General features: G+C 49.9%; 1 protein-coding gene and 2 long non-coding RNA genes across 7 annotated transcripts in view; 1 reads left to right on the top strand and 2 right to left on the bottom strand.

The window, feature by feature from the left end:
• The window catches only part of Acsm1 (acyl-CoA synthetase medium chain family member 1), a 32,948-nt gene that overhangs the window by 1,850 nt on the left and 13,891 nt on the right, over nt 1-17,207 (bottom strand). For all 5 annotated transcript variants that reach the window (XM_078024263.1, XM_078024262.1, XM_078024259.1 and 2 more), the window contains 9 exons: nt 16,107-16,247; nt 13,805-13,964; nt 11,991-12,070; nt 9,780-9,903; nt 7,717-7,797; nt 7,142-7,243; nt 3,165-3,292; nt 1,531-1,630; nt 353-472 (listed from right to left, as the gene is read on the bottom strand). In XM_078024263.1, the coding sequence (XP_077880389.1) occupies nt 353-472; nt 1,531-1,630; nt 3,165-3,292; nt 7,142-7,243; nt 7,717-7,797; nt 9,780-9,903; nt 11,991-12,070; nt 13,805-13,964; nt 16,107-16,247 (1,036 nt within the window). The remainder of the gene's footprint in view (nt 1-352; nt 473-1,530; nt 1,631-3,164; nt 3,293-7,141; nt 7,244-7,716; nt 7,798-9,779; nt 9,904-11,990; nt 12,071-13,804; nt 13,965-16,106; nt 16,248-17,207) is intronic.
• LOC144367533 (uncharacterized) lies at nt 5,402-7,400 on the top strand. The gene is made up of 2 exons (XR_013427020.1): nt 5,402-5,918; nt 6,009-7,400. It is a non-coding gene; the product is annotated as an uncharacterized LOC144367533 (long non-coding RNA).
• On the bottom strand, nt 10,147-11,984 carry LOC144367530 (uncharacterized). The gene is made up of 2 exons (XR_013427017.1): nt 10,757-11,984; nt 10,147-10,567 (listed from the first exon to the last, which is right to left on the bottom strand). It is a non-coding gene; the product is annotated as an uncharacterized LOC144367530 (long non-coding RNA).

Consider the following 17,207-nt stretch of genomic DNA (forward strand, 5'->3'; position numbering starts at 1 on the left):
TATGGGGGGATGTACTGCATTATCAAGAAAAAAGCCTTCATCATTACAGCCCTTTATGGTTTGGGGTGCTGTATTACCTGCACTTCCTACCTGGGGAGAGCACCTGTTCTGCTGTCGGTGAGCCGGCAGAACATTATGCTTGACAGTGATGGTTTGACTCATGACAGAAACATGAGATTCGCTGTCAGACACACATGCATTTGGCTTCTAGCTCTGCCTCCCAATGACAGTGATCCCAGTTAATCTCTTTTGCAGAGAGCAAAGCTCCCCACCGCAGGGCCACCCTGGAGATGTGCAACAAAACCCTGGGGACTGTGCGGGGCACGGGGCCCATCCCTCTGCCCTGGCTCACCTTTCTTGGGTACTTGTACGGGGCCGTCACCGACTTCACATGCTGCTGCAGATCCTTGGTGAGCTGGTCCTTGTCATGGGACAGGAACTCCGGGTTCAGGACAATAAATGCCTTCACCACCTGCAGAATGGGAGTGGGGTCTCAGATGAGGGCTCCTCAGAGGAAGGGCTTATTATGTACAGAGTTTAAAAAGTGTTTATTGAATGAATGGAAAGGCAAGTTGATGGCTGAGCCCAGGGTATCAAGAGCACCAGGGATTTGGAAAAGGAGGGGGAGCAGGTCCACGTCCCTGGCCTTCCTATTTCTATTTCATACCTAAACTCATTTTGCTTCTCTGGAAAATGGGGACAATAAACGTGTCATTCCTCATAGGCTTTCTGTAAAGACCCATGAGGTAACATATAGAAATCGTCTGTTTCCATTTGTTATCACTCCCACTAATCATCTTCATCGTGGAGATCTGTGCTGGAAACCAGCAGGGTTTAATAATTGTTAACAATTCATTTTTACATTAGCAATTTTGTCCCAGTTCATTGCAAAAGATTTTGTACACAGAAGATATTCAATCAATACTTGTTGACCCAGTAAACACATGCTTTGGAGGTAGGTTGCTTGGAGTTCTCTTTTGGATCTATCTCTTTCCTCCTCCTCCTCCTCCTCCTCCCTCCCTCCCTCCCTCCCTCCCTCTCTTTTAGGTACTGGGGATTAAACCAAGGTACCCAGTACTACTGAGCCCAGCCCTTTTCAGCTGTGTATTTTGGGTACGGTATCCATAAGTTGCCCAGGTTGGCCTTGAGCTTGCGGTCCTTCCCCCTCCGTCTCCCCAGTAGCTGGGACGACGGGCATGGACCCCCACGCCTGGCTGGCCCCACCTCATATTAGGTGTGTGATTGACGGGCAAGTTACTTAACCCCTTCTTTCCCCTTGTCTATACAGAGAATACAATAAGCATCCTTAGACTGTTGGCTTTGCGAGCGTTTAGTGATTTGGCTCATAGTAAACGCTCATTATTAAGCTTTAGCAGCTGTTTCAGAGCCTCGGCTGAGGCCACAGCGCCACCTGGTGACCCCATAGTAGTTGTGCACATGCGCATCTATTAGGCCTTCTCCCTGTCCTAGGTTTCCCGGAGCTGCTCCGTCAGGGCGCACAGGGACACACGGATCTGGGGACCTCCTTACCTCCCCGCGCTTCGGGTCCGGGCTGCTCACCACCGCGGACTCGGCCACCGCAGGGTGCTCCGCCAAGGCGTTCTCCACCTCTGCCGGCCCGATGCGGTACCTGCGGGATGGGATCAATAGTTGGGGCAGAGGCTGGGGCTGGAGGGAACTAAGTCTAACTCTTGTACCTTGGAGGGTCGCATCTCCCCTGGACCCCAAGGGTAGCGGTCCTGGGGAGTCTGAGACTTGGGAACTGCCTGTGTTTGGTCCCTAAGTGCAAAGACTTGGGCATTCAGTGCTGGAGGTAACTCTCGCAGCCCAGCCCAGCAGTGACCAGGGACTTCTGGCCCCAGGGCCTCTGGTGGGCGGGAGGGAGCAGCTTTCTCTTCCAGAGCCTGGGTGCTTGGGGCAAGTCGTTTCCCCAGCAAAAGACTTCCCGGGAGTCTGCAACTTGCAAGCAAATTCCACATCCTCTCCTCACTCTACCAACATGCTTTATTTTATTGAAATGGATAATAATTATATATTATTGAAAAAATATATATTAGTATGCTGGCTTATATGTGTGTGTGTGTGTACACATATGCACATATATGTGTAATATATACTAAAGTGTTTACAAGCATGTTTATAAACACAATGCTTTACATACACATAGTGAAATTACCACAGTCTAGCAGATTAACATGTCATCATCACCTCCTGTACCACTGCTGGTGGGTTATGTACAGTACTCATGCATGGCCAGAAACTTAGAACATACTCTCTTAGCAAATTTTCAGCTCACACCCACATCAACATGTTTTAGAAATTTGTAAGTAGGAGGTTTTATTGCTATTTCACAGCAGGGTGACTATCGTTAACAATAATGTTTAACATATTTCAAAATAGAAGGGACATTTGAGTGCGCTCGGCACAAAGAAAGGATGGATGCATGAGGTGATGGGTATGCTAATGATCTGATTTTGTTACTCTTATTGCAGATGTGTATCGAATTATCATGATGTACAATTATTATGTGTCCGTTAAAAATATTGCAGTTTCTGAAATATTCAAGGGAAGTTGTGTCATATGTCTTGGTTTCAAAATCAGGTTGGAGTTAGGGCTCAGCCTCAGGCTGCCTCGGCTCTGATCCGGATGCCATCATTTTTGACATTTGAGACTGTGGGCCAGTTTCTTCACTGTTCAGTGACCCAGTTTCACTGTCAGGGGCATAAGAATGGTAATCTCATCTCCCATTTGCATTGAGATGGGTTATAGAGAGCAATGGAGAGTTTCCACGTGGTAAGTTCTTTGCAGGGGTAGGCTCTTATTATTATTACCACGTTTCTCCTTGGATAAGCTGTGCTGTGTAAGTGGAACACAGACATAAAATAAGCTCCCCTAGGTTGGGGGACCAAAACTGTCTCCTCTCCCAATCCCACCACCACCTTTAAATTGTGTGATATCTTAATCCCCATCCAGAATTTGAACTCTGTTTTGATTGGCTTTTCTGGACACAAGAGGTACACAGGACCCATAGATGCTAGAAATGGTTCTGCTCAGAATTAGACCTCAGGTCCCATCACCCAGGCATGGAGGAAGCTCAGACAGGCAGTGGATCCTGGGAGACGTGTGAGGGTGACAGGATCCAGCATAGGGTCAGCCACACCTACCCAGAGGCGTTGATGATGTCATCCTCCCTGCCCAGGAACCACAAGTAACCTTCTGCATCCATAGTTGCTCTGTCCCCGGTGTTGTAAAAGTCCCCACACTCCACCTTCGCTGTCTCCTTTGGGTTGTTCTGCAAAGAGAACAGAAGGCGGTGAGGTGAGAGAGGATGAGCTGCAGCCTCAGGCTCGGATCTGGGGTTGGATTCTGGTTCTTCCTGGTACCTGGGAAAATTTTGTAATGCCTTTGAGTCTATTTACACTACATGTAAGAACTCGATGCTGCTGCTTCTCCACGAGTGGACATTATGAGGCATTTTTAAAGACAGTCTTTAGAAATAACAGCTTACTTTTGTGTGGCATGCCACCAGAATAAAATTTCCCTTAATGTGGGAAAGCTTTCTACTTTATTCCCTGCAAGGAGTTCAGCATTTACAAGGTGCCTGGATAGAGGGGAGGGGCTGATGAGCATTCACTGCGTGAATTTTCTTCCCCAATACTTTTCCATTTGATCCTTACAGACAGCCTAGAAGGGTGGTAGTTTCAAGTTAACTTTTCCTTGGAAGATAATTGTAGATCTGCACACAGTTTTAAGAAACATGATAAGGAGATCCCATGTATCGCTTATCCAGTCTCCCCCAATGGTAACATCTTGCAAAACTATTTTTCAGTATTCCATTAAGGATACCGACATTGATAGAATTTGCTGATCTTATTGTGATATTTTCTAGTTCTCTTTTACTTTGTGTATGTCTGTGAGTATACTTATTCATACGCAAATTGACCACCTTGTGACCACTACAAGAGTCAGGGCACAAAACAGCCCCCACTAGCAGAATTGCTTAGGGTTTTTTTTTTTTTTTTAATACCAGGAATTGAACTCAGGGGCACTCGACTACTAAGCCACATCCCCAGCCCTATTTTGTATTTTATTTAGAGACAGGGTCTCACTGAGTTGCTTAGTGTCTCACTTTTGCTGAGGCTGGCTTTGAACTCACGATGCTCCTGCCTCAGCCTCCTGAGCCACTGGGATTACAGGCATGAGCCACTGTACCCTGCACTCAGGTTGCTTTTGACAGCCATGTCCAACTCCCTTCCAGTCCCTTTCCCTCCTCTCTTCCCATCCCTAACCCCCTTGGCAACACTATCCTGTTCCCTATTGTTATAAATTGACACATGATAACTCTGCATATTATTGGGAAGATTCAGTACATGAACACAATATGTAATGACCAAATCAGAAAAATAAGCATCTCTACCTCCTTAAACATTTACAATTTTTTTTGTGTGTGTTGAGAAATTGTGAACTCCTAATTCTTCTTTATAAAATACAAAATAAATTGTTGTAACTATAGTCACCCTATTGTGTTGCAGGACACTAGACTCATTCATCCTGTCTCATTGTTTTGGTATTCGTTATCCAAACTCCCTCTCTTCTCCATCCCTTAGCCCCTTTTGAGCCTCTAGTGACATTATTCTACTCTCTATTTTTATAAGATCAAGGTTTTAAGCTTTTGCATGAGAGTTAGAACACAAGGTATTTGTCTTTGGATTAATTTACTTGACAGAATGTCCCCCAGTTCTATAAGTGGACTCATAGTATGTAGCCATTTAAGACTGCTTCTTTCCCTTAGTATAATTCTCTGAAGATTCATCCACATTGCTGTGTTCATTGTTAGTTTGATTTTTTTTTTTAATTTTGCTGAATAGATTTCCTTGCTATAAATGTACCTCAGTTTTTGTTTAGCTATTCACCCACTGAAGGATGTCTGGGTTTTTTTTCCACTTGGGAGCTATAATGAGTAAAACTGCTACAAACATTTTTGTATGTGATTTTGTGTGAGGCTAGATTTTTTTTTTTGTAGCTTATTTTATAGAAGAAGAAACTGATGCTCAGAATAGCACAGTTACTTGCTCAAAATCAACCAACAAATCAAAGAAAGGGATGATATTTGAATTTAGTTCTTGTTTCATAGCCTAGTCCTTGATCCATAAGCTGCCCTTCTTGTGGGACACCAGATGATTTTAAGAGACACCTGCAAACCCAGGAGAGCACCCCGCTTTTTGAATTCACTTCTGATTGTTCTGCTTTTATCAAGGAGATTCTTGGTTTGCAGTTCACATGTTTTTAGAATTTCTGCAAATACCAAGAGGAAGGTAAGCTTTGAGATCAGAGCTTTAAGCAGAAACAGGATTTATCTAAAATTTTAGACAGTTTCTTTAAAAATATTTAATTATGGTTACAACAGCCATCGGATTTTCAAGTGATACTGTTTTCCACTTATGATACTAGATCAATTGTTTAAAAAAATTTTTAAGTGAAACAGTGAGTTTGTTTGAGAACATATAAGGTAGATAAAAACATAGTTAACAAAGAATAGAATGGACAGTGGTCAGATGTGGACAGAAATGAATGAAACTTAGGAAACATTGCATTGTGGGTAATATTTCCCCCCATTCATGCACCACTGGGGTATGAAAGTATCTTTTGATACTTTGGTTAATGCACCCTGAAAGACAGGTCCTCCCTGATGGGAATGAGTTTTTCTGGTATCCTCTTCTCAGATAGTGCCCGAGCCTAGCCCCTAGAAGACAGCCTTACACCTCCATAGAAGCAATTCTTTCCTCCTTCTGAACCTGATTTCTTGAAGGTGAACCTCACTAATCCTTCCTTGGAGAAAAGAAAAGCTCCTGAGGGTCAGGGAGAAAATATCTCACCTACACATGGAGAGGGGCAGAGTCCACATTTATCTCCTTCAGGTAAACCTTGGCTACTTTTTAAAGGTGGTAGAGGGGATCGATGTTAGGGAAATGGCGGATTAGAAGCTCTGATCTCTCATTCCTCCACAGAAACATCAAATATCAAAACAACCACACCAGTGAAACCCGGAAGCTGTCTGAACTGACTTTGTAGTTGCTCTAGAAGGTAGCCAAAGATTCACACCAACTGAGCGATTTCTGGTCAAGGAAAAGCCATCTTCAAAATGGTAGAAAAGTTTGTGGCATTTGGATTCACAATGGCCCCACCTTTATTCCAGCACGAGAGTCATGGTCTGGCCGTGCCTGCTCCCCATTTCCTCCTCTCTCCTCCCACGACTGTAGGGAGTAGAACACATCTTATGTGGAAATTGCTATGTCCTAATTTGTCTGGTTGATACTTGGAGGGCTGTCGCAAGGCGATGACTTAGTTTAAGCAGAATTCAGGTGCAAAAAAGCAGTAGGAAGAAAGAGAATATGATTTTCAGGGTTATATAGAGTTACCACATTAAGACAAGCACAGACCCAACTTTTAACCCCACCACCAGGTGCAACAACAAAGTCACAGGCATACAAAGAAGCAGGGAAACATGGCTCATCCCCCAAATAAAATTAATGGACAGAAACGGCCTCTGACATCCTCAACATTGTCTTTACTTGACAGATAACTTGAGTATTTTAAATATGCTTAATGAGCCAAGGGGTAAAACAGACCAGAGTTAAAGGAAGTCAGCAAAATGACGTATGCATGAAACAACAACAACAAAAAAAATCTAAAGAGAAAGAAATGATAAGATTTCTCTTTCCAAAAGAGAAATTCTGAAGCTCAAAGGTATAATAACTGAAGTCAAGAATGCACTAGAAGGGAAGTGCATACTAGAGAAGGCAAAAGAAAGAATCAGGGGACTGGAAATAAGAGTAACTGAAAAGAAATCAAGTTTGAGAACCAAAAAGAATGAAAAAAAAAAAAACAAAAAAACCCAAAACTGAACAGGGCTGAAGGGGCTCATGAGGCATCACACCTCTGGTGGTTCTGAAGCAAGTCTTCTTTCCACCTCAGCCGTTACCCATTAAGCCTCAGAGGGGTTAGGGTAGGGAGATGGAGCGATGCCCTGTAAGCCTTGGTGGTAATTTAAAGGGGCTTCATCAAGTGAGAGCAAACGGAGGATGACCTGAAGAAGCTCGGGAGGCAGGGCTCTGGGCAGGGGTACCCCGCGTTCCATTACCTCGTAGTACATGAAGAGGCCCGGTGGCCTGGTGGGCTTCATCCTGATGCCCATGTTTCCTTCAGTATTGGGGGGCAGGATGTTGCCCTTGTCGTCGATGATCTGGAGTAAGAAGCCTGTCAGTCCTGCCGTGCAGGACTCGCCCAGCCCACCTGCCCCCGCCTGAGCGTGGCCTGGCTTCTACCGGGGACACCAGGAAGAAATTGGGGAGAGTGATGGGAGAAGCATGTCTGAAAATAGAATATGACTTTCAAAATTCGGTGAAGTGCGTAACTGTGGAATCCGTGTCAAGGGTCAGCGGGTTTCCTGAGCGTGTAGCCATCACCCAGGTGCCTTTGGCACCACTTGGTGGGCAAAGCCTCCAGCGCTCCGGGGAGGTATCCTCCCTTCACTGTGTGTGAGGATCTGGCTGCCAGGGAGCCTCCATAAGAAATGGAAGAGAAACAGGGAGAGAGAGAGAGGGAAGGGACACCGGGCAGGGAAGCATGGCTGGATCTGTCACCTGCTGTCACAGGAGGGTCCAGTGCCAGCTGGGCCCTCACTGTGCCTTTCTGCCAAAGTCCTGAGGACCAGACCTGGATGTCGAAGGGTGAGATGGCCTTCCCCATGGAGCCCAGCTTGATGTTCATTCCCCGGAAGACAGCACAAGTCATTCCCTGTTCACAAGAGAGAGAGGATTGAGGATGGCCAAAGAGGCCAGGCTGGTCACTAAGCAGCAGAATTCACACAACACGGCCCCAGCCCCCGCCCTGCCCTGCACAGATGTCGATCATGCTGTACAAGGAGCCCTTGTCGGGGAAGCTGAAGTCCTGGACTCCATGCTCAGGGCACTGACCCAACTGTACAGTGACCCCAGCAGGGGGTGGCTCTGTCTTAAGTATGAGGAGACCAGTGCCCAGAGAGGGGTCAAAGAGAGATGCCGAGGGTGAGCCCCACCTGGGGCATGGGCTGTGGGGCCTGAGACACACTGGGGCCGGGGTTGGTCCTTATCCAGGGGAGACCAGGCGTCCACACGCACTTGCTCTAGGCTCCTGGATGGTGAAGGAATCCGTCTCAGCTCCCTCTCAGAGCCGTGTTGAGCGTGCCCACTGTGCTGGCCCCGCTGCTGCTCCGCCCCTTCCCCTCCCTGACCACTGACCCCTTGGCTGCTCCTCGTTATCCCTCTTTCCAGGGCTGAGCATTTGCAGTGTGACCACAGCGCGAGGCCACCCAAAGGTGCAGGGGAGATCAGCTACGGGCCAGGATGCAGGAAAGCCCACTGGTCATTGTCCTTCTGCAGGACTTGCTGCACACATCACTCTGCACATTAGCCCCACACCTCTAACTGCCCTTGCTTGTCTGCCTCCTGGGAGAGAACAAGCCCCCGAGAACACAGAGTGCCCCGTCCACCTGTGTGTCCCCAGCAGCTCCAGGGCGAGCCTGTGCTGGGGCCCTGTGGCCAGCACTGGGCACACGGCCTTTCCCTGATCACAGTCCCGCCAGCCGGCCATTATGATTCGCATTCTCCAGGGGGACAGCTGAGGCTCAGAGGGTCGAGGGACAGGGGCATGGTCCTGAAGCCTGTCCAGGGCAGGGCTGAGATCTGGGCCTGAGTCCAAGCTCCTGGCAGAGGAAGGAAGCTCTGTCCCCACAGCCCAGGCCACGCACACTGGAGGTGGGTGGGAACCGCTGCGTGGATGGAGGAAGGGGCTTTGAGGACAAGGCACCAGCTATTGTTGCAGATGGTGGACACAAAGGGACAGGGGCCGTGGACGAGCCTGTCGTCCTCACCCACCCTCCTCCTCATCCAAGCACAAGCTGTGAGCTGCTCAACAGCCCAGACTGGGAATGTTTCTTTTTTCTTTTTTAAGTTTAGAAGAAAACCAATCAGGTGATTTTTTTTTCTTAAAAAAAAAAATGTCAGATAAATATGTTGAATTGCAACAAAGGAACTGGTTTTCCAGTTTGTCCCAGGGCCTGAGGTGCGGTCATCCCTCTGTTAGCTGGAGGAATGATGGGCTCACCCAGCATCAGACATGGACTGAGAATGTGTTGGGAGAGGGCACCCTCCCACACTGCCGCTGATGGAGTCTTGGAGGTTCAAGGCTTGCATGCCACCCTAAATGCCCTCCAACCCGGTGGCCCAGTGACACTCTAGGCTCACACAGAGTGTGTTTGTGTCTGGTCTATACAGAGAGTCTCTGGCCCCTCATGCACCCTGGTGGCATTCCACAGCCAAACCCGCGTGGCCCTAACCACCCCAAGAGGACCCTCTGGAGCCAGTGCCCATGCCTCTGCAAGGGGCCACCTGGGAAGGGACACGTGGTGGAGTTGGCAGGACCTCCAGGTGGTGGTCTCCCTGTTGAGGGAGAGGTCCCCCTAGCCCACCCACCCCTGGGCTCCCTGAGCTAACATCACAGGCACAGTGGCAAAATGTCCTTAGGTCCCTTTTTGACACCGTGCCCGTCCCTCCTCAGGTGTTGGTGTCCTGGTGGGTTTTCAGCTGTGAGTTCTCTTTCTGTCAATCCACTGGAGGCAAATGAGCTAGGAGCCCTGGAGCCTCCTGTTGGCTCTGAGCAGTGAGGGCCACACAGCGGGGCTGAGCACAGCGCGCAGTAGGACCAGCCCGTCCAGGGGCCCGTGCGGCCCGGGCACCCACCGTCTCCGACTGTCCATAGAGCTCGTGGAGCAGGAGGCCCGTGTGTCGTCTCCACTGCTCATGCTCCTCGGGCAGCAGGGCCTCCCCGCCAGTGCTGCAGTGCTCCAGGGTGGGGAACCTGAGGCTGGGGGAGGGCAGCAGGGTCAGGCCTGGAGCTGGCCCCAGGCCCGTGCCTTAGCAGGTGACAGCGGTGTCCCCTGCATCATCCGCCCGACCACTCCCTGACTTTCCTGTACAACTTCGGGTCATTGGGGTGAGGTCAAGGCCAAGTGGAGGCTCTCCCTTCCTGCCAGCCCCCGAGGTCTCTCCTGGCATTGATGGGCGGGTGGTCGTGAGGCTCTGGGCTCATCAGGAAATTCAGGTTCAATTTGGATTTGGGGAGGGAGCAAAGTGGGTTCATCAGAACTCATCTTAGGGAAGCAGATGTGCAGCTCAGGGTGTGCACACGACCTGAGGGACACGCTGGGTGGTGGGGGACCATGCTGCCCTCAGTGAGCGCTGCTGCTGACTGAAGGCTCCTGTTTCCAGGTGGGAAATGAAGCTGGGTTTGGAGATGATTTCCCCAGGGCCTCGGGGAAGGTGGGGCTGAGCGGGAAGAGACAGAGGCTGGCAGGGAGCACAGGACACCTCAGAGCAAACAGAAGCTCAGAGAGAGGGAATCCAGGGAGAACGGCGAAGCCTGATGGGAACGTTTCTCCTAATTGACTGGGTTCCTGGGTGGTGGGAGCTCTCCCTCCCCTGAAGTTCTCCTAAAGCTCTCAGAACAATGGCCAATCAGGGTTGGATGCCTGCAAGAAAGTGGGGGGAGGGATTGCTTCTGACCCAGCTGGCATGGGCGGTGCCTGGCCAGCCCCTGGGAGGACAGAGGGAGTGGCTTCTGCCACCTTCCACCTCATCCCCTCTCTGGTGCAGACAGAGGGGGAGCAGGGGCGAGTGCCACTGAGGGGCCTCCCTCCCTCCTCTGGGCTTTGCCCCACCTGCATAAGTGAGCAGAATGTCAGGTGGAGTCGCTCATTTTGCACTGAAGAAATCTTACTGCTTTGGACAAAGGCCATCATCTGAGGAATGTTGCAAAATTTAACTGCCATATGTATGAGCTTGGCAATTCAATGGAATCAGAATCCAGCCAGACCAAGGCTCCATGAATAATGTCCCTCAGGTTCAAAGAGCAGATATCTGGTTAGCGAAAAATTAACTTTCAAACACAGGGACATGCAAAAATAAAACTGTGTAAGACAATGGTGTACGTTCATCAGAGGGGCAAAAGTTATCTTTGACAATAACAAATGTTAGCGAGGATGTGGAACAACGGAAACTCCTATATTTGTTTTGGAGCATTAGTTGGTTTAATCTTTTGGCTTTGTGTATTATCAGTATGATCTGCTCATTCTTCTAGAAAATCTCTTCAGAAATGCATGCTCCTATGTACCAGGATGCATGGGCCAGAGTTCATTGAGCACTGACTCAGTAATCCGTATGTGAAAACTACCCACATCTCCTCTACTGGTAGAACTGATAGAAGAAAATTGTGGCATTTCCATAAAATGGGATATTATATGGCACTGAAAATTAACTACATTAATGGACAACAACATGGGAGCCTCTTAAAAACAACCCTGAAGAAAGAAGCAAGGTATCAGAGAGTGATGTAGAATTACAGATATCAAGTTCAAAAGCATGTAAAATGGAATCACTTGCTCAGAAATATTGCCTTAGTAGCTAAACTTGTAAAGGAAAATAGGGAAAGGACCGCTATCGGCTTGAGGCAGTAGTTGCCTTTAGGGAAGATGAGGAGTCACGTGGAAGCCTCTGGGGTGCTGGCAATGTTCTATTTCTGTTATTTAGGTGAGCGCTATGAAGGTATTTTCAACATTGGATTCATCTGTAGACCTACATGTTGTGCGTGCTCACTGTATGTCTGTCATTTGTAATAAAGACACTTGAATAACCCCACAAAGATACAAGCAAGGCACATTGAGCTTTTCTCTTGGGTCTCCATGTCACGCTTTGATTTAAATAAGTCTGATTGATAATCATCATCGCCAACAACATACACACACACACACACACACACACACACACACACACGCACACACACACACACATACACACACAGTACTTCCAGAAACAAAGAAAATCTCTCTTGCCATCAGATTCCTTAAGAAAATAAATCCTACTCAGAGCTCCTTGTTACCAACCACTTGTACATACTTGGCGAATTTCTCCTGTAGAATCATTCGGAATACACCTGGTGCAGCCAGGAATTGGGTGATGGGGTATTTGAACAACACCTGGAAAGCGAGAAGAGAGGGGATTTTATTTCCATAGTTAAAAGCATCCCCATGATGAACACGGCAGTTCTGACCTCCCCTCTAGAGAGCCCACTCATTTGTTAATTCTTTCCATATACGTGTATCGGGCAGGAACTTCATTAGGGTACGTGTCAGATGCTGTCAGGGGGGACACAGAACTAGGGAGGTGACATCAGACATGACACAGCAGACACAGAGGAAATCAGACCAACACCAAATGACAAGGCAGAAGCTGGCAGATGTCATAACAGGGACTTGGAGGAGTTACGTGAAGAACACAGTGAGGGAAATAGTTCTTGTGGTTGGGCGGTGAGACCTTGATGGAGGAGGTGGCACTTAGGAGGGACAGTCACAAGTGGGCAGGGGTCTGCAGCAGAGAAGTGGGAAGCTCCTGTTCCATGCATTAAAATCCCAGTGGTGAGGAGGACTCGGGCCTGGGGGCCAGGGAGGCTTGTGCAGCTCCAAGGCTTGGGTGCCCAACGCACTGCAGCCGATCACGACGGGAAGCAGAAGCTGATACCGAGTGGGACTGGGGGTGAGGTTTGAGAAGCGCAGGCAGAGGAGGTGGAGGGTGACCTGTCCCAGCTGACCAGCCATCAGTGACACATGGAGAGGAGCCTGGAGAGAGAGGATTAGACCCCCACCGTAGTCTTCCCCCACCCTGGGGAAGAGGGAGGTGAAGGAGGCTGCTCAGGAGGAGAGGGAGGAAGGGAGGACTCGGGGACGGTGGGCTCAGGAGGGAGACAGGGGAGGCCACCGCAGGCAGAGGACATTCTCTATTGAGGATGGTGCCAGTTAGGACCAGGGCCCGAGCCAAGGCGGAGCGCCACCAAGATCAAGGGAAGGTGCTCCAGCAGGGTGCCCTGACCATGAGCGTGGACCAGGGAGGGGAGCTAAGGAAAAGTGAGACTCAGAACTTAAGAGGCCCCTCCCAGGAGCACAGGGAGAGGATCAGGATGTGCAGCCCTGTGTGGAGGCCAGGGGACCATGGATGGTGGAGGGACAGGCCTGGCCCTGAGGCAGAAGGAAGGTTGTTCAGGGAGACACAAAGAGAATTTTCTGATGAAGTCCACACATAGAGGAAGCTCATGCAAGGGACTTCAAATGTCATCGTCGAGGGCTGTTTTCTATGTGCCAACCTCAGGGCTAAACCCATTACACGCACTGCCAGAGTCATCTCATCAATATTCCTAATGATTTTATCAAGCCGTAACTATTAAACACCCCAACTTATAGATAATGAACTGGGGTCTGGAGACAGCCTTCCAATTAATTTCAGAGGTGGGATAAGAAGTGAGATCTGTCACATTCCAAGGGCTCCTTTTTAAACATTTTATTATAAGGAGTAGCAACACACACACACACACACACACACACACACACACACACACACACACCAGCTACCTGGCCCCAGGAGACGTGGGCTGACTGGGGTTGCTTTAGTTTCTCAAAAGGCACCTTCTGGGACCTCACACCCATAACATCTCCTCTGTAGGAGGTCGGGACATGGCCCAGAAATCAGGGTTCTCTTCCAGGTTACATGTTGATGTGAGTCTGATCTAGTGACTCTCGTTCAGTGTTCCACCCTGAGAACCTCAGAGCTCGGGTTCTCTGACGCACGTGGACCTTGCTTAGTATTGCTGAGCAGAAACGTGGCCTGGAAACATGGGTTTCTTCTGGAGTTTTCTGATACTGGAATGTTGGTGTTCTTACCTGTACAATGACCTTGGGGTCCAGCTGGGCCAGGTGGTGGACGAACAGCGTGGATCCTGCTGTCCACGGTTCAAGCAGGCACCCCACGAGAGCCAGAATCCAGCCTGGGTCCGACATGCACCACAAGACGTCCGAGGTCTTCAGCTGCAATACTTTCCTGCTAAACTCCAAAATGCAGTGGGCTCAGCTGGGCCAGCAGCAGGGGAGCTGGTCAAGGGGGGAGGGGCTCTGGTTTTCAGCTAGGGAATCACCCTCCCACTCTGAGTGTATGGGATGGGGCTCCGGGCACCCTCACCACGGGTCCCTAATGTGCACCACGTTCTCTGATCACAGGCTACCCAGGCTAATGCTAATGATTCTTAAGGCCTAGGTAACGACAGCTTGGAAGAAGTCTGTTGCTGGATCTGAATCAGTTACCACCAGGTGATGTAGAAGACACTTTTCAGCAATGAGACACAAGCCTTTCTGAGAATAGCGTCAGCAAAGCAGAAACAGAGCTGAGGGGTGGAGAGAAGAGAACCCAATCTGGAGTCTCTCCAGCGATGTTGGGGGCCAGTCAGTTCTAGTCTTCATTCTTAGGCTAAAAGGGTTCTGGGTGGGGGTTTCTGACCTTTGCAAAGGGGCACAGAATGCGAGAGGGAGAAGAGAACCAATGAGCACCCACCTTGGCAAGGGACAGGAAGCAATTAGCCAAAGGGCTGTAACTGGAGGTGGAGTAGGGAGGGTTTGTCACCTCTCTGCCCGCCTCCTGCTGCTCCTAAGGGACCTCTGTGTGCACAGATCCTTGAGGAAGCTCAACACTCCCCTGAGCGGGCTGTGGCTGGAGGAGCTTTTCTGTTAGCAGGGAGGGGCCCTCACAAGCCCCCCACAAGCCCCCCTCCTGACCCTCTTAGGGGTGCGCTGCACCCCAGGAAATCAGGAGCGAGGGGCCTCTCTTCTGAGCTTCAGCTCAGCTTCCCGTGAGCACCTCTTCTGGGGTCTCTCAGGCACCCCAAACCCAGAGTTCCTAATCTCTCTTCGTGCCTCTTCTGACTGATTCTCCTCCAGCGTCCTCCCTTCTGTGCACATCATCACGTCTCAGCCCATATCTGGAGGCCAACCTTGACCTTCCTCATCCCCACACCCAGCCAGCAGGTCCCGCCCGCTCTGCCTCCTGCAATTTCGAGTGTATTCACGTCCTTCCCGTCCCTGGCACCTGGTGCAGGCCACTCTCCGCATCTGGACTACTCTAAGAGGTGGCACCTGGTCTTCCCCACCTCCATTCCAACTCTCTCCAACTCCTTCTCTGTCCTGCAACAACAGGGACTTTTTCAAAAAGCAAATCTGGCCACATCTCCCCACCACCCAAACCCTTCAGCACCTCCTCATTATCTTCCTCCTCCTGAGGCCCAAACTCCACATGGAGGCCCCCAGAGCCTGCCCAACCTGGGCCTTGCTCACTCTCCAGCTCTTCCATTGGTCTTCTGTCCTTCATGCTCAGGGCCATCCTAGATCTCTACAATCCGATGAGTATACTTTCTATAGGATTTCATAACATAAATCTACAAATGCTTTTTATATCTCTGTGTTTGGACGTATTGGTCCAAATGCACCAACCTCCTTCCCTTCTCTCCTCCTGGGATCTCGGTGCTCAGCTGCTACCCTTAGCACTCACACCCCTGCCCACAAGGAGCCACTTCTGCCCCTTGTTCTAGTTACTGAGTCAGAAAATAGGTGGAGTGTGTCTGGTTAGGATATCACTAACTGCAGAGGAGGAGGGGTGGGCAGGAGAGGCTCAGCTTAAAGTTGGTTAAGTGATTAACACAAAGCTCCAGCTTCAGCTCTATGGATTCCTGGTTCAAGGCCGGGGCAGTGACTTGGTGTAACTCAGTTGTAGATATTTTCTTCCCAAGTACTTCATGGTCGGGAAACTCCAAGTTCAATTTATCCAAAATAGAGAAGAGGAGGGGCCCTCTTGCCTCGGGTTACACTGCGAGACCCTTCTCTTTTCCCCACTGTTGACCACCTGTCATTTGTGTGACTTGCAGAATGCCTGCTGCCCCCACCCACATCTCCTCCACACACCTGTGGAGGTGCTCAGGTAGGACCCCCAGGGCCTCCTTATTGTTTTTCTGAGTCTCTGTCAACATTCAGGATTCAAGACTCCACCTCCGGGACCCTCAGTGGGCTGAAGCAGAGAGCAGACAGGAGGCCCAGCATGGAGACCCTCCTACAGAGAGCCGCAAGGCCCACCCTGCACACGGGCACACACCGCTGGCACCAGACCTGGGGGCCAGCCTCTGAGCTGGTGCCCTCTTCCTACCTGGAGGAGAGGCAGGACTTTAAGGCCAGTCCGTGGCTGTGCTTTGCCATCTTGGGGAGCCCCGTGGTCCCACTGGTGAAGAAGATGACCATGGGATCCCACGTCTTTGACTTAATACAGGTGTGGTTGGGGGACGCTGATCTGCAAAGAGATTCAAGACAAAAGAAAAGATGTCACGCTTGCTGTTTCTCCATCTTCTGGGAACCAAAAGAAGCACGGAGTCAGGAAACTGGAATTTGCAACACTGGGGAGAAACGGAGCCCTCCAGGGTCAGCCATTAGAGTGACTGTGGGGGTGACATGGACAAGTGGCCAGGGAATGGAGGGGGTGATGGAGAAAATAGAGTGGATTCTAAGAAAACCAATGAACACTCCCATAGCACTTGCTGTGTCCCAGGCCACGTCCTGAGCTTTGAGAGAGAGGAGCTCAGTCCATGCCCAGAGCCACCCCAGAGGGGAGCACGGCCCTCAGGAGGCCCATTTTGCAGAGGAGGAACTTGCCTGGAGACATGGCAAGGGCAGAGCCAGGATCCACCCCAGACCCTCTGGACTGTGGTCTGGGCTCCTAACCTCCCTGCTAAGCTTGTGATTGACACAAAGTAGCTTCACAGCAATCTAACTCCAGACCTTGGCGTTGAGAAGGAGGGAGAGAAAGCAGGGGAGGAGAGTGGAAGGCTGGGTGGGATCGCTGGTCTGGACGGGCTTGAGCTGGCAGGTGGGATCTGTGGCTCCTTCCGTCTGCTGTGACTCTGAGGACCTCCTGGCTGAGAGGCTCCTGGCAACTCTGACTGTAAATGGCAGCTTCCTGCAGTGTTCAGAGAAAGCTGCAGATGGTCTCAGCACTGCAGGAGGCCCTGGCTCTGCTGCTCTCCCTGCCAAATGGCACCCTCTTGCCTTGGGCCATTGCAATGGTGTTCTAAGAGTTTTCTTTAATTTTAAGGTTTTCTCATTTAATCCTTTGGCTTCGGCATAACATGTAACTTTGCTGTGATGTTTGCATTTTGAGGTTGAAATGAGGAGCTTTAGAAACTGAGGTGCTTCTCCAAGGACACAAACCCAGTACGGTTTGTCCGTAGGATACAAAATCAGCCTGAGTGCTTGC

The sequence above is a fragment of the Ictidomys tridecemlineatus genome, chromosome 10 (assembly GCF_052094955.1).
Source record: "Ictidomys tridecemlineatus isolate mIctTri1 chromosome 10, mIctTri1.hap1, whole genome shotgun sequence".
In the NCBI taxonomy this organism is placed as follows: domain Eukaryota; kingdom Metazoa; phylum Chordata; class Mammalia; order Rodentia; family Sciuridae; genus Ictidomys; species Ictidomys tridecemlineatus.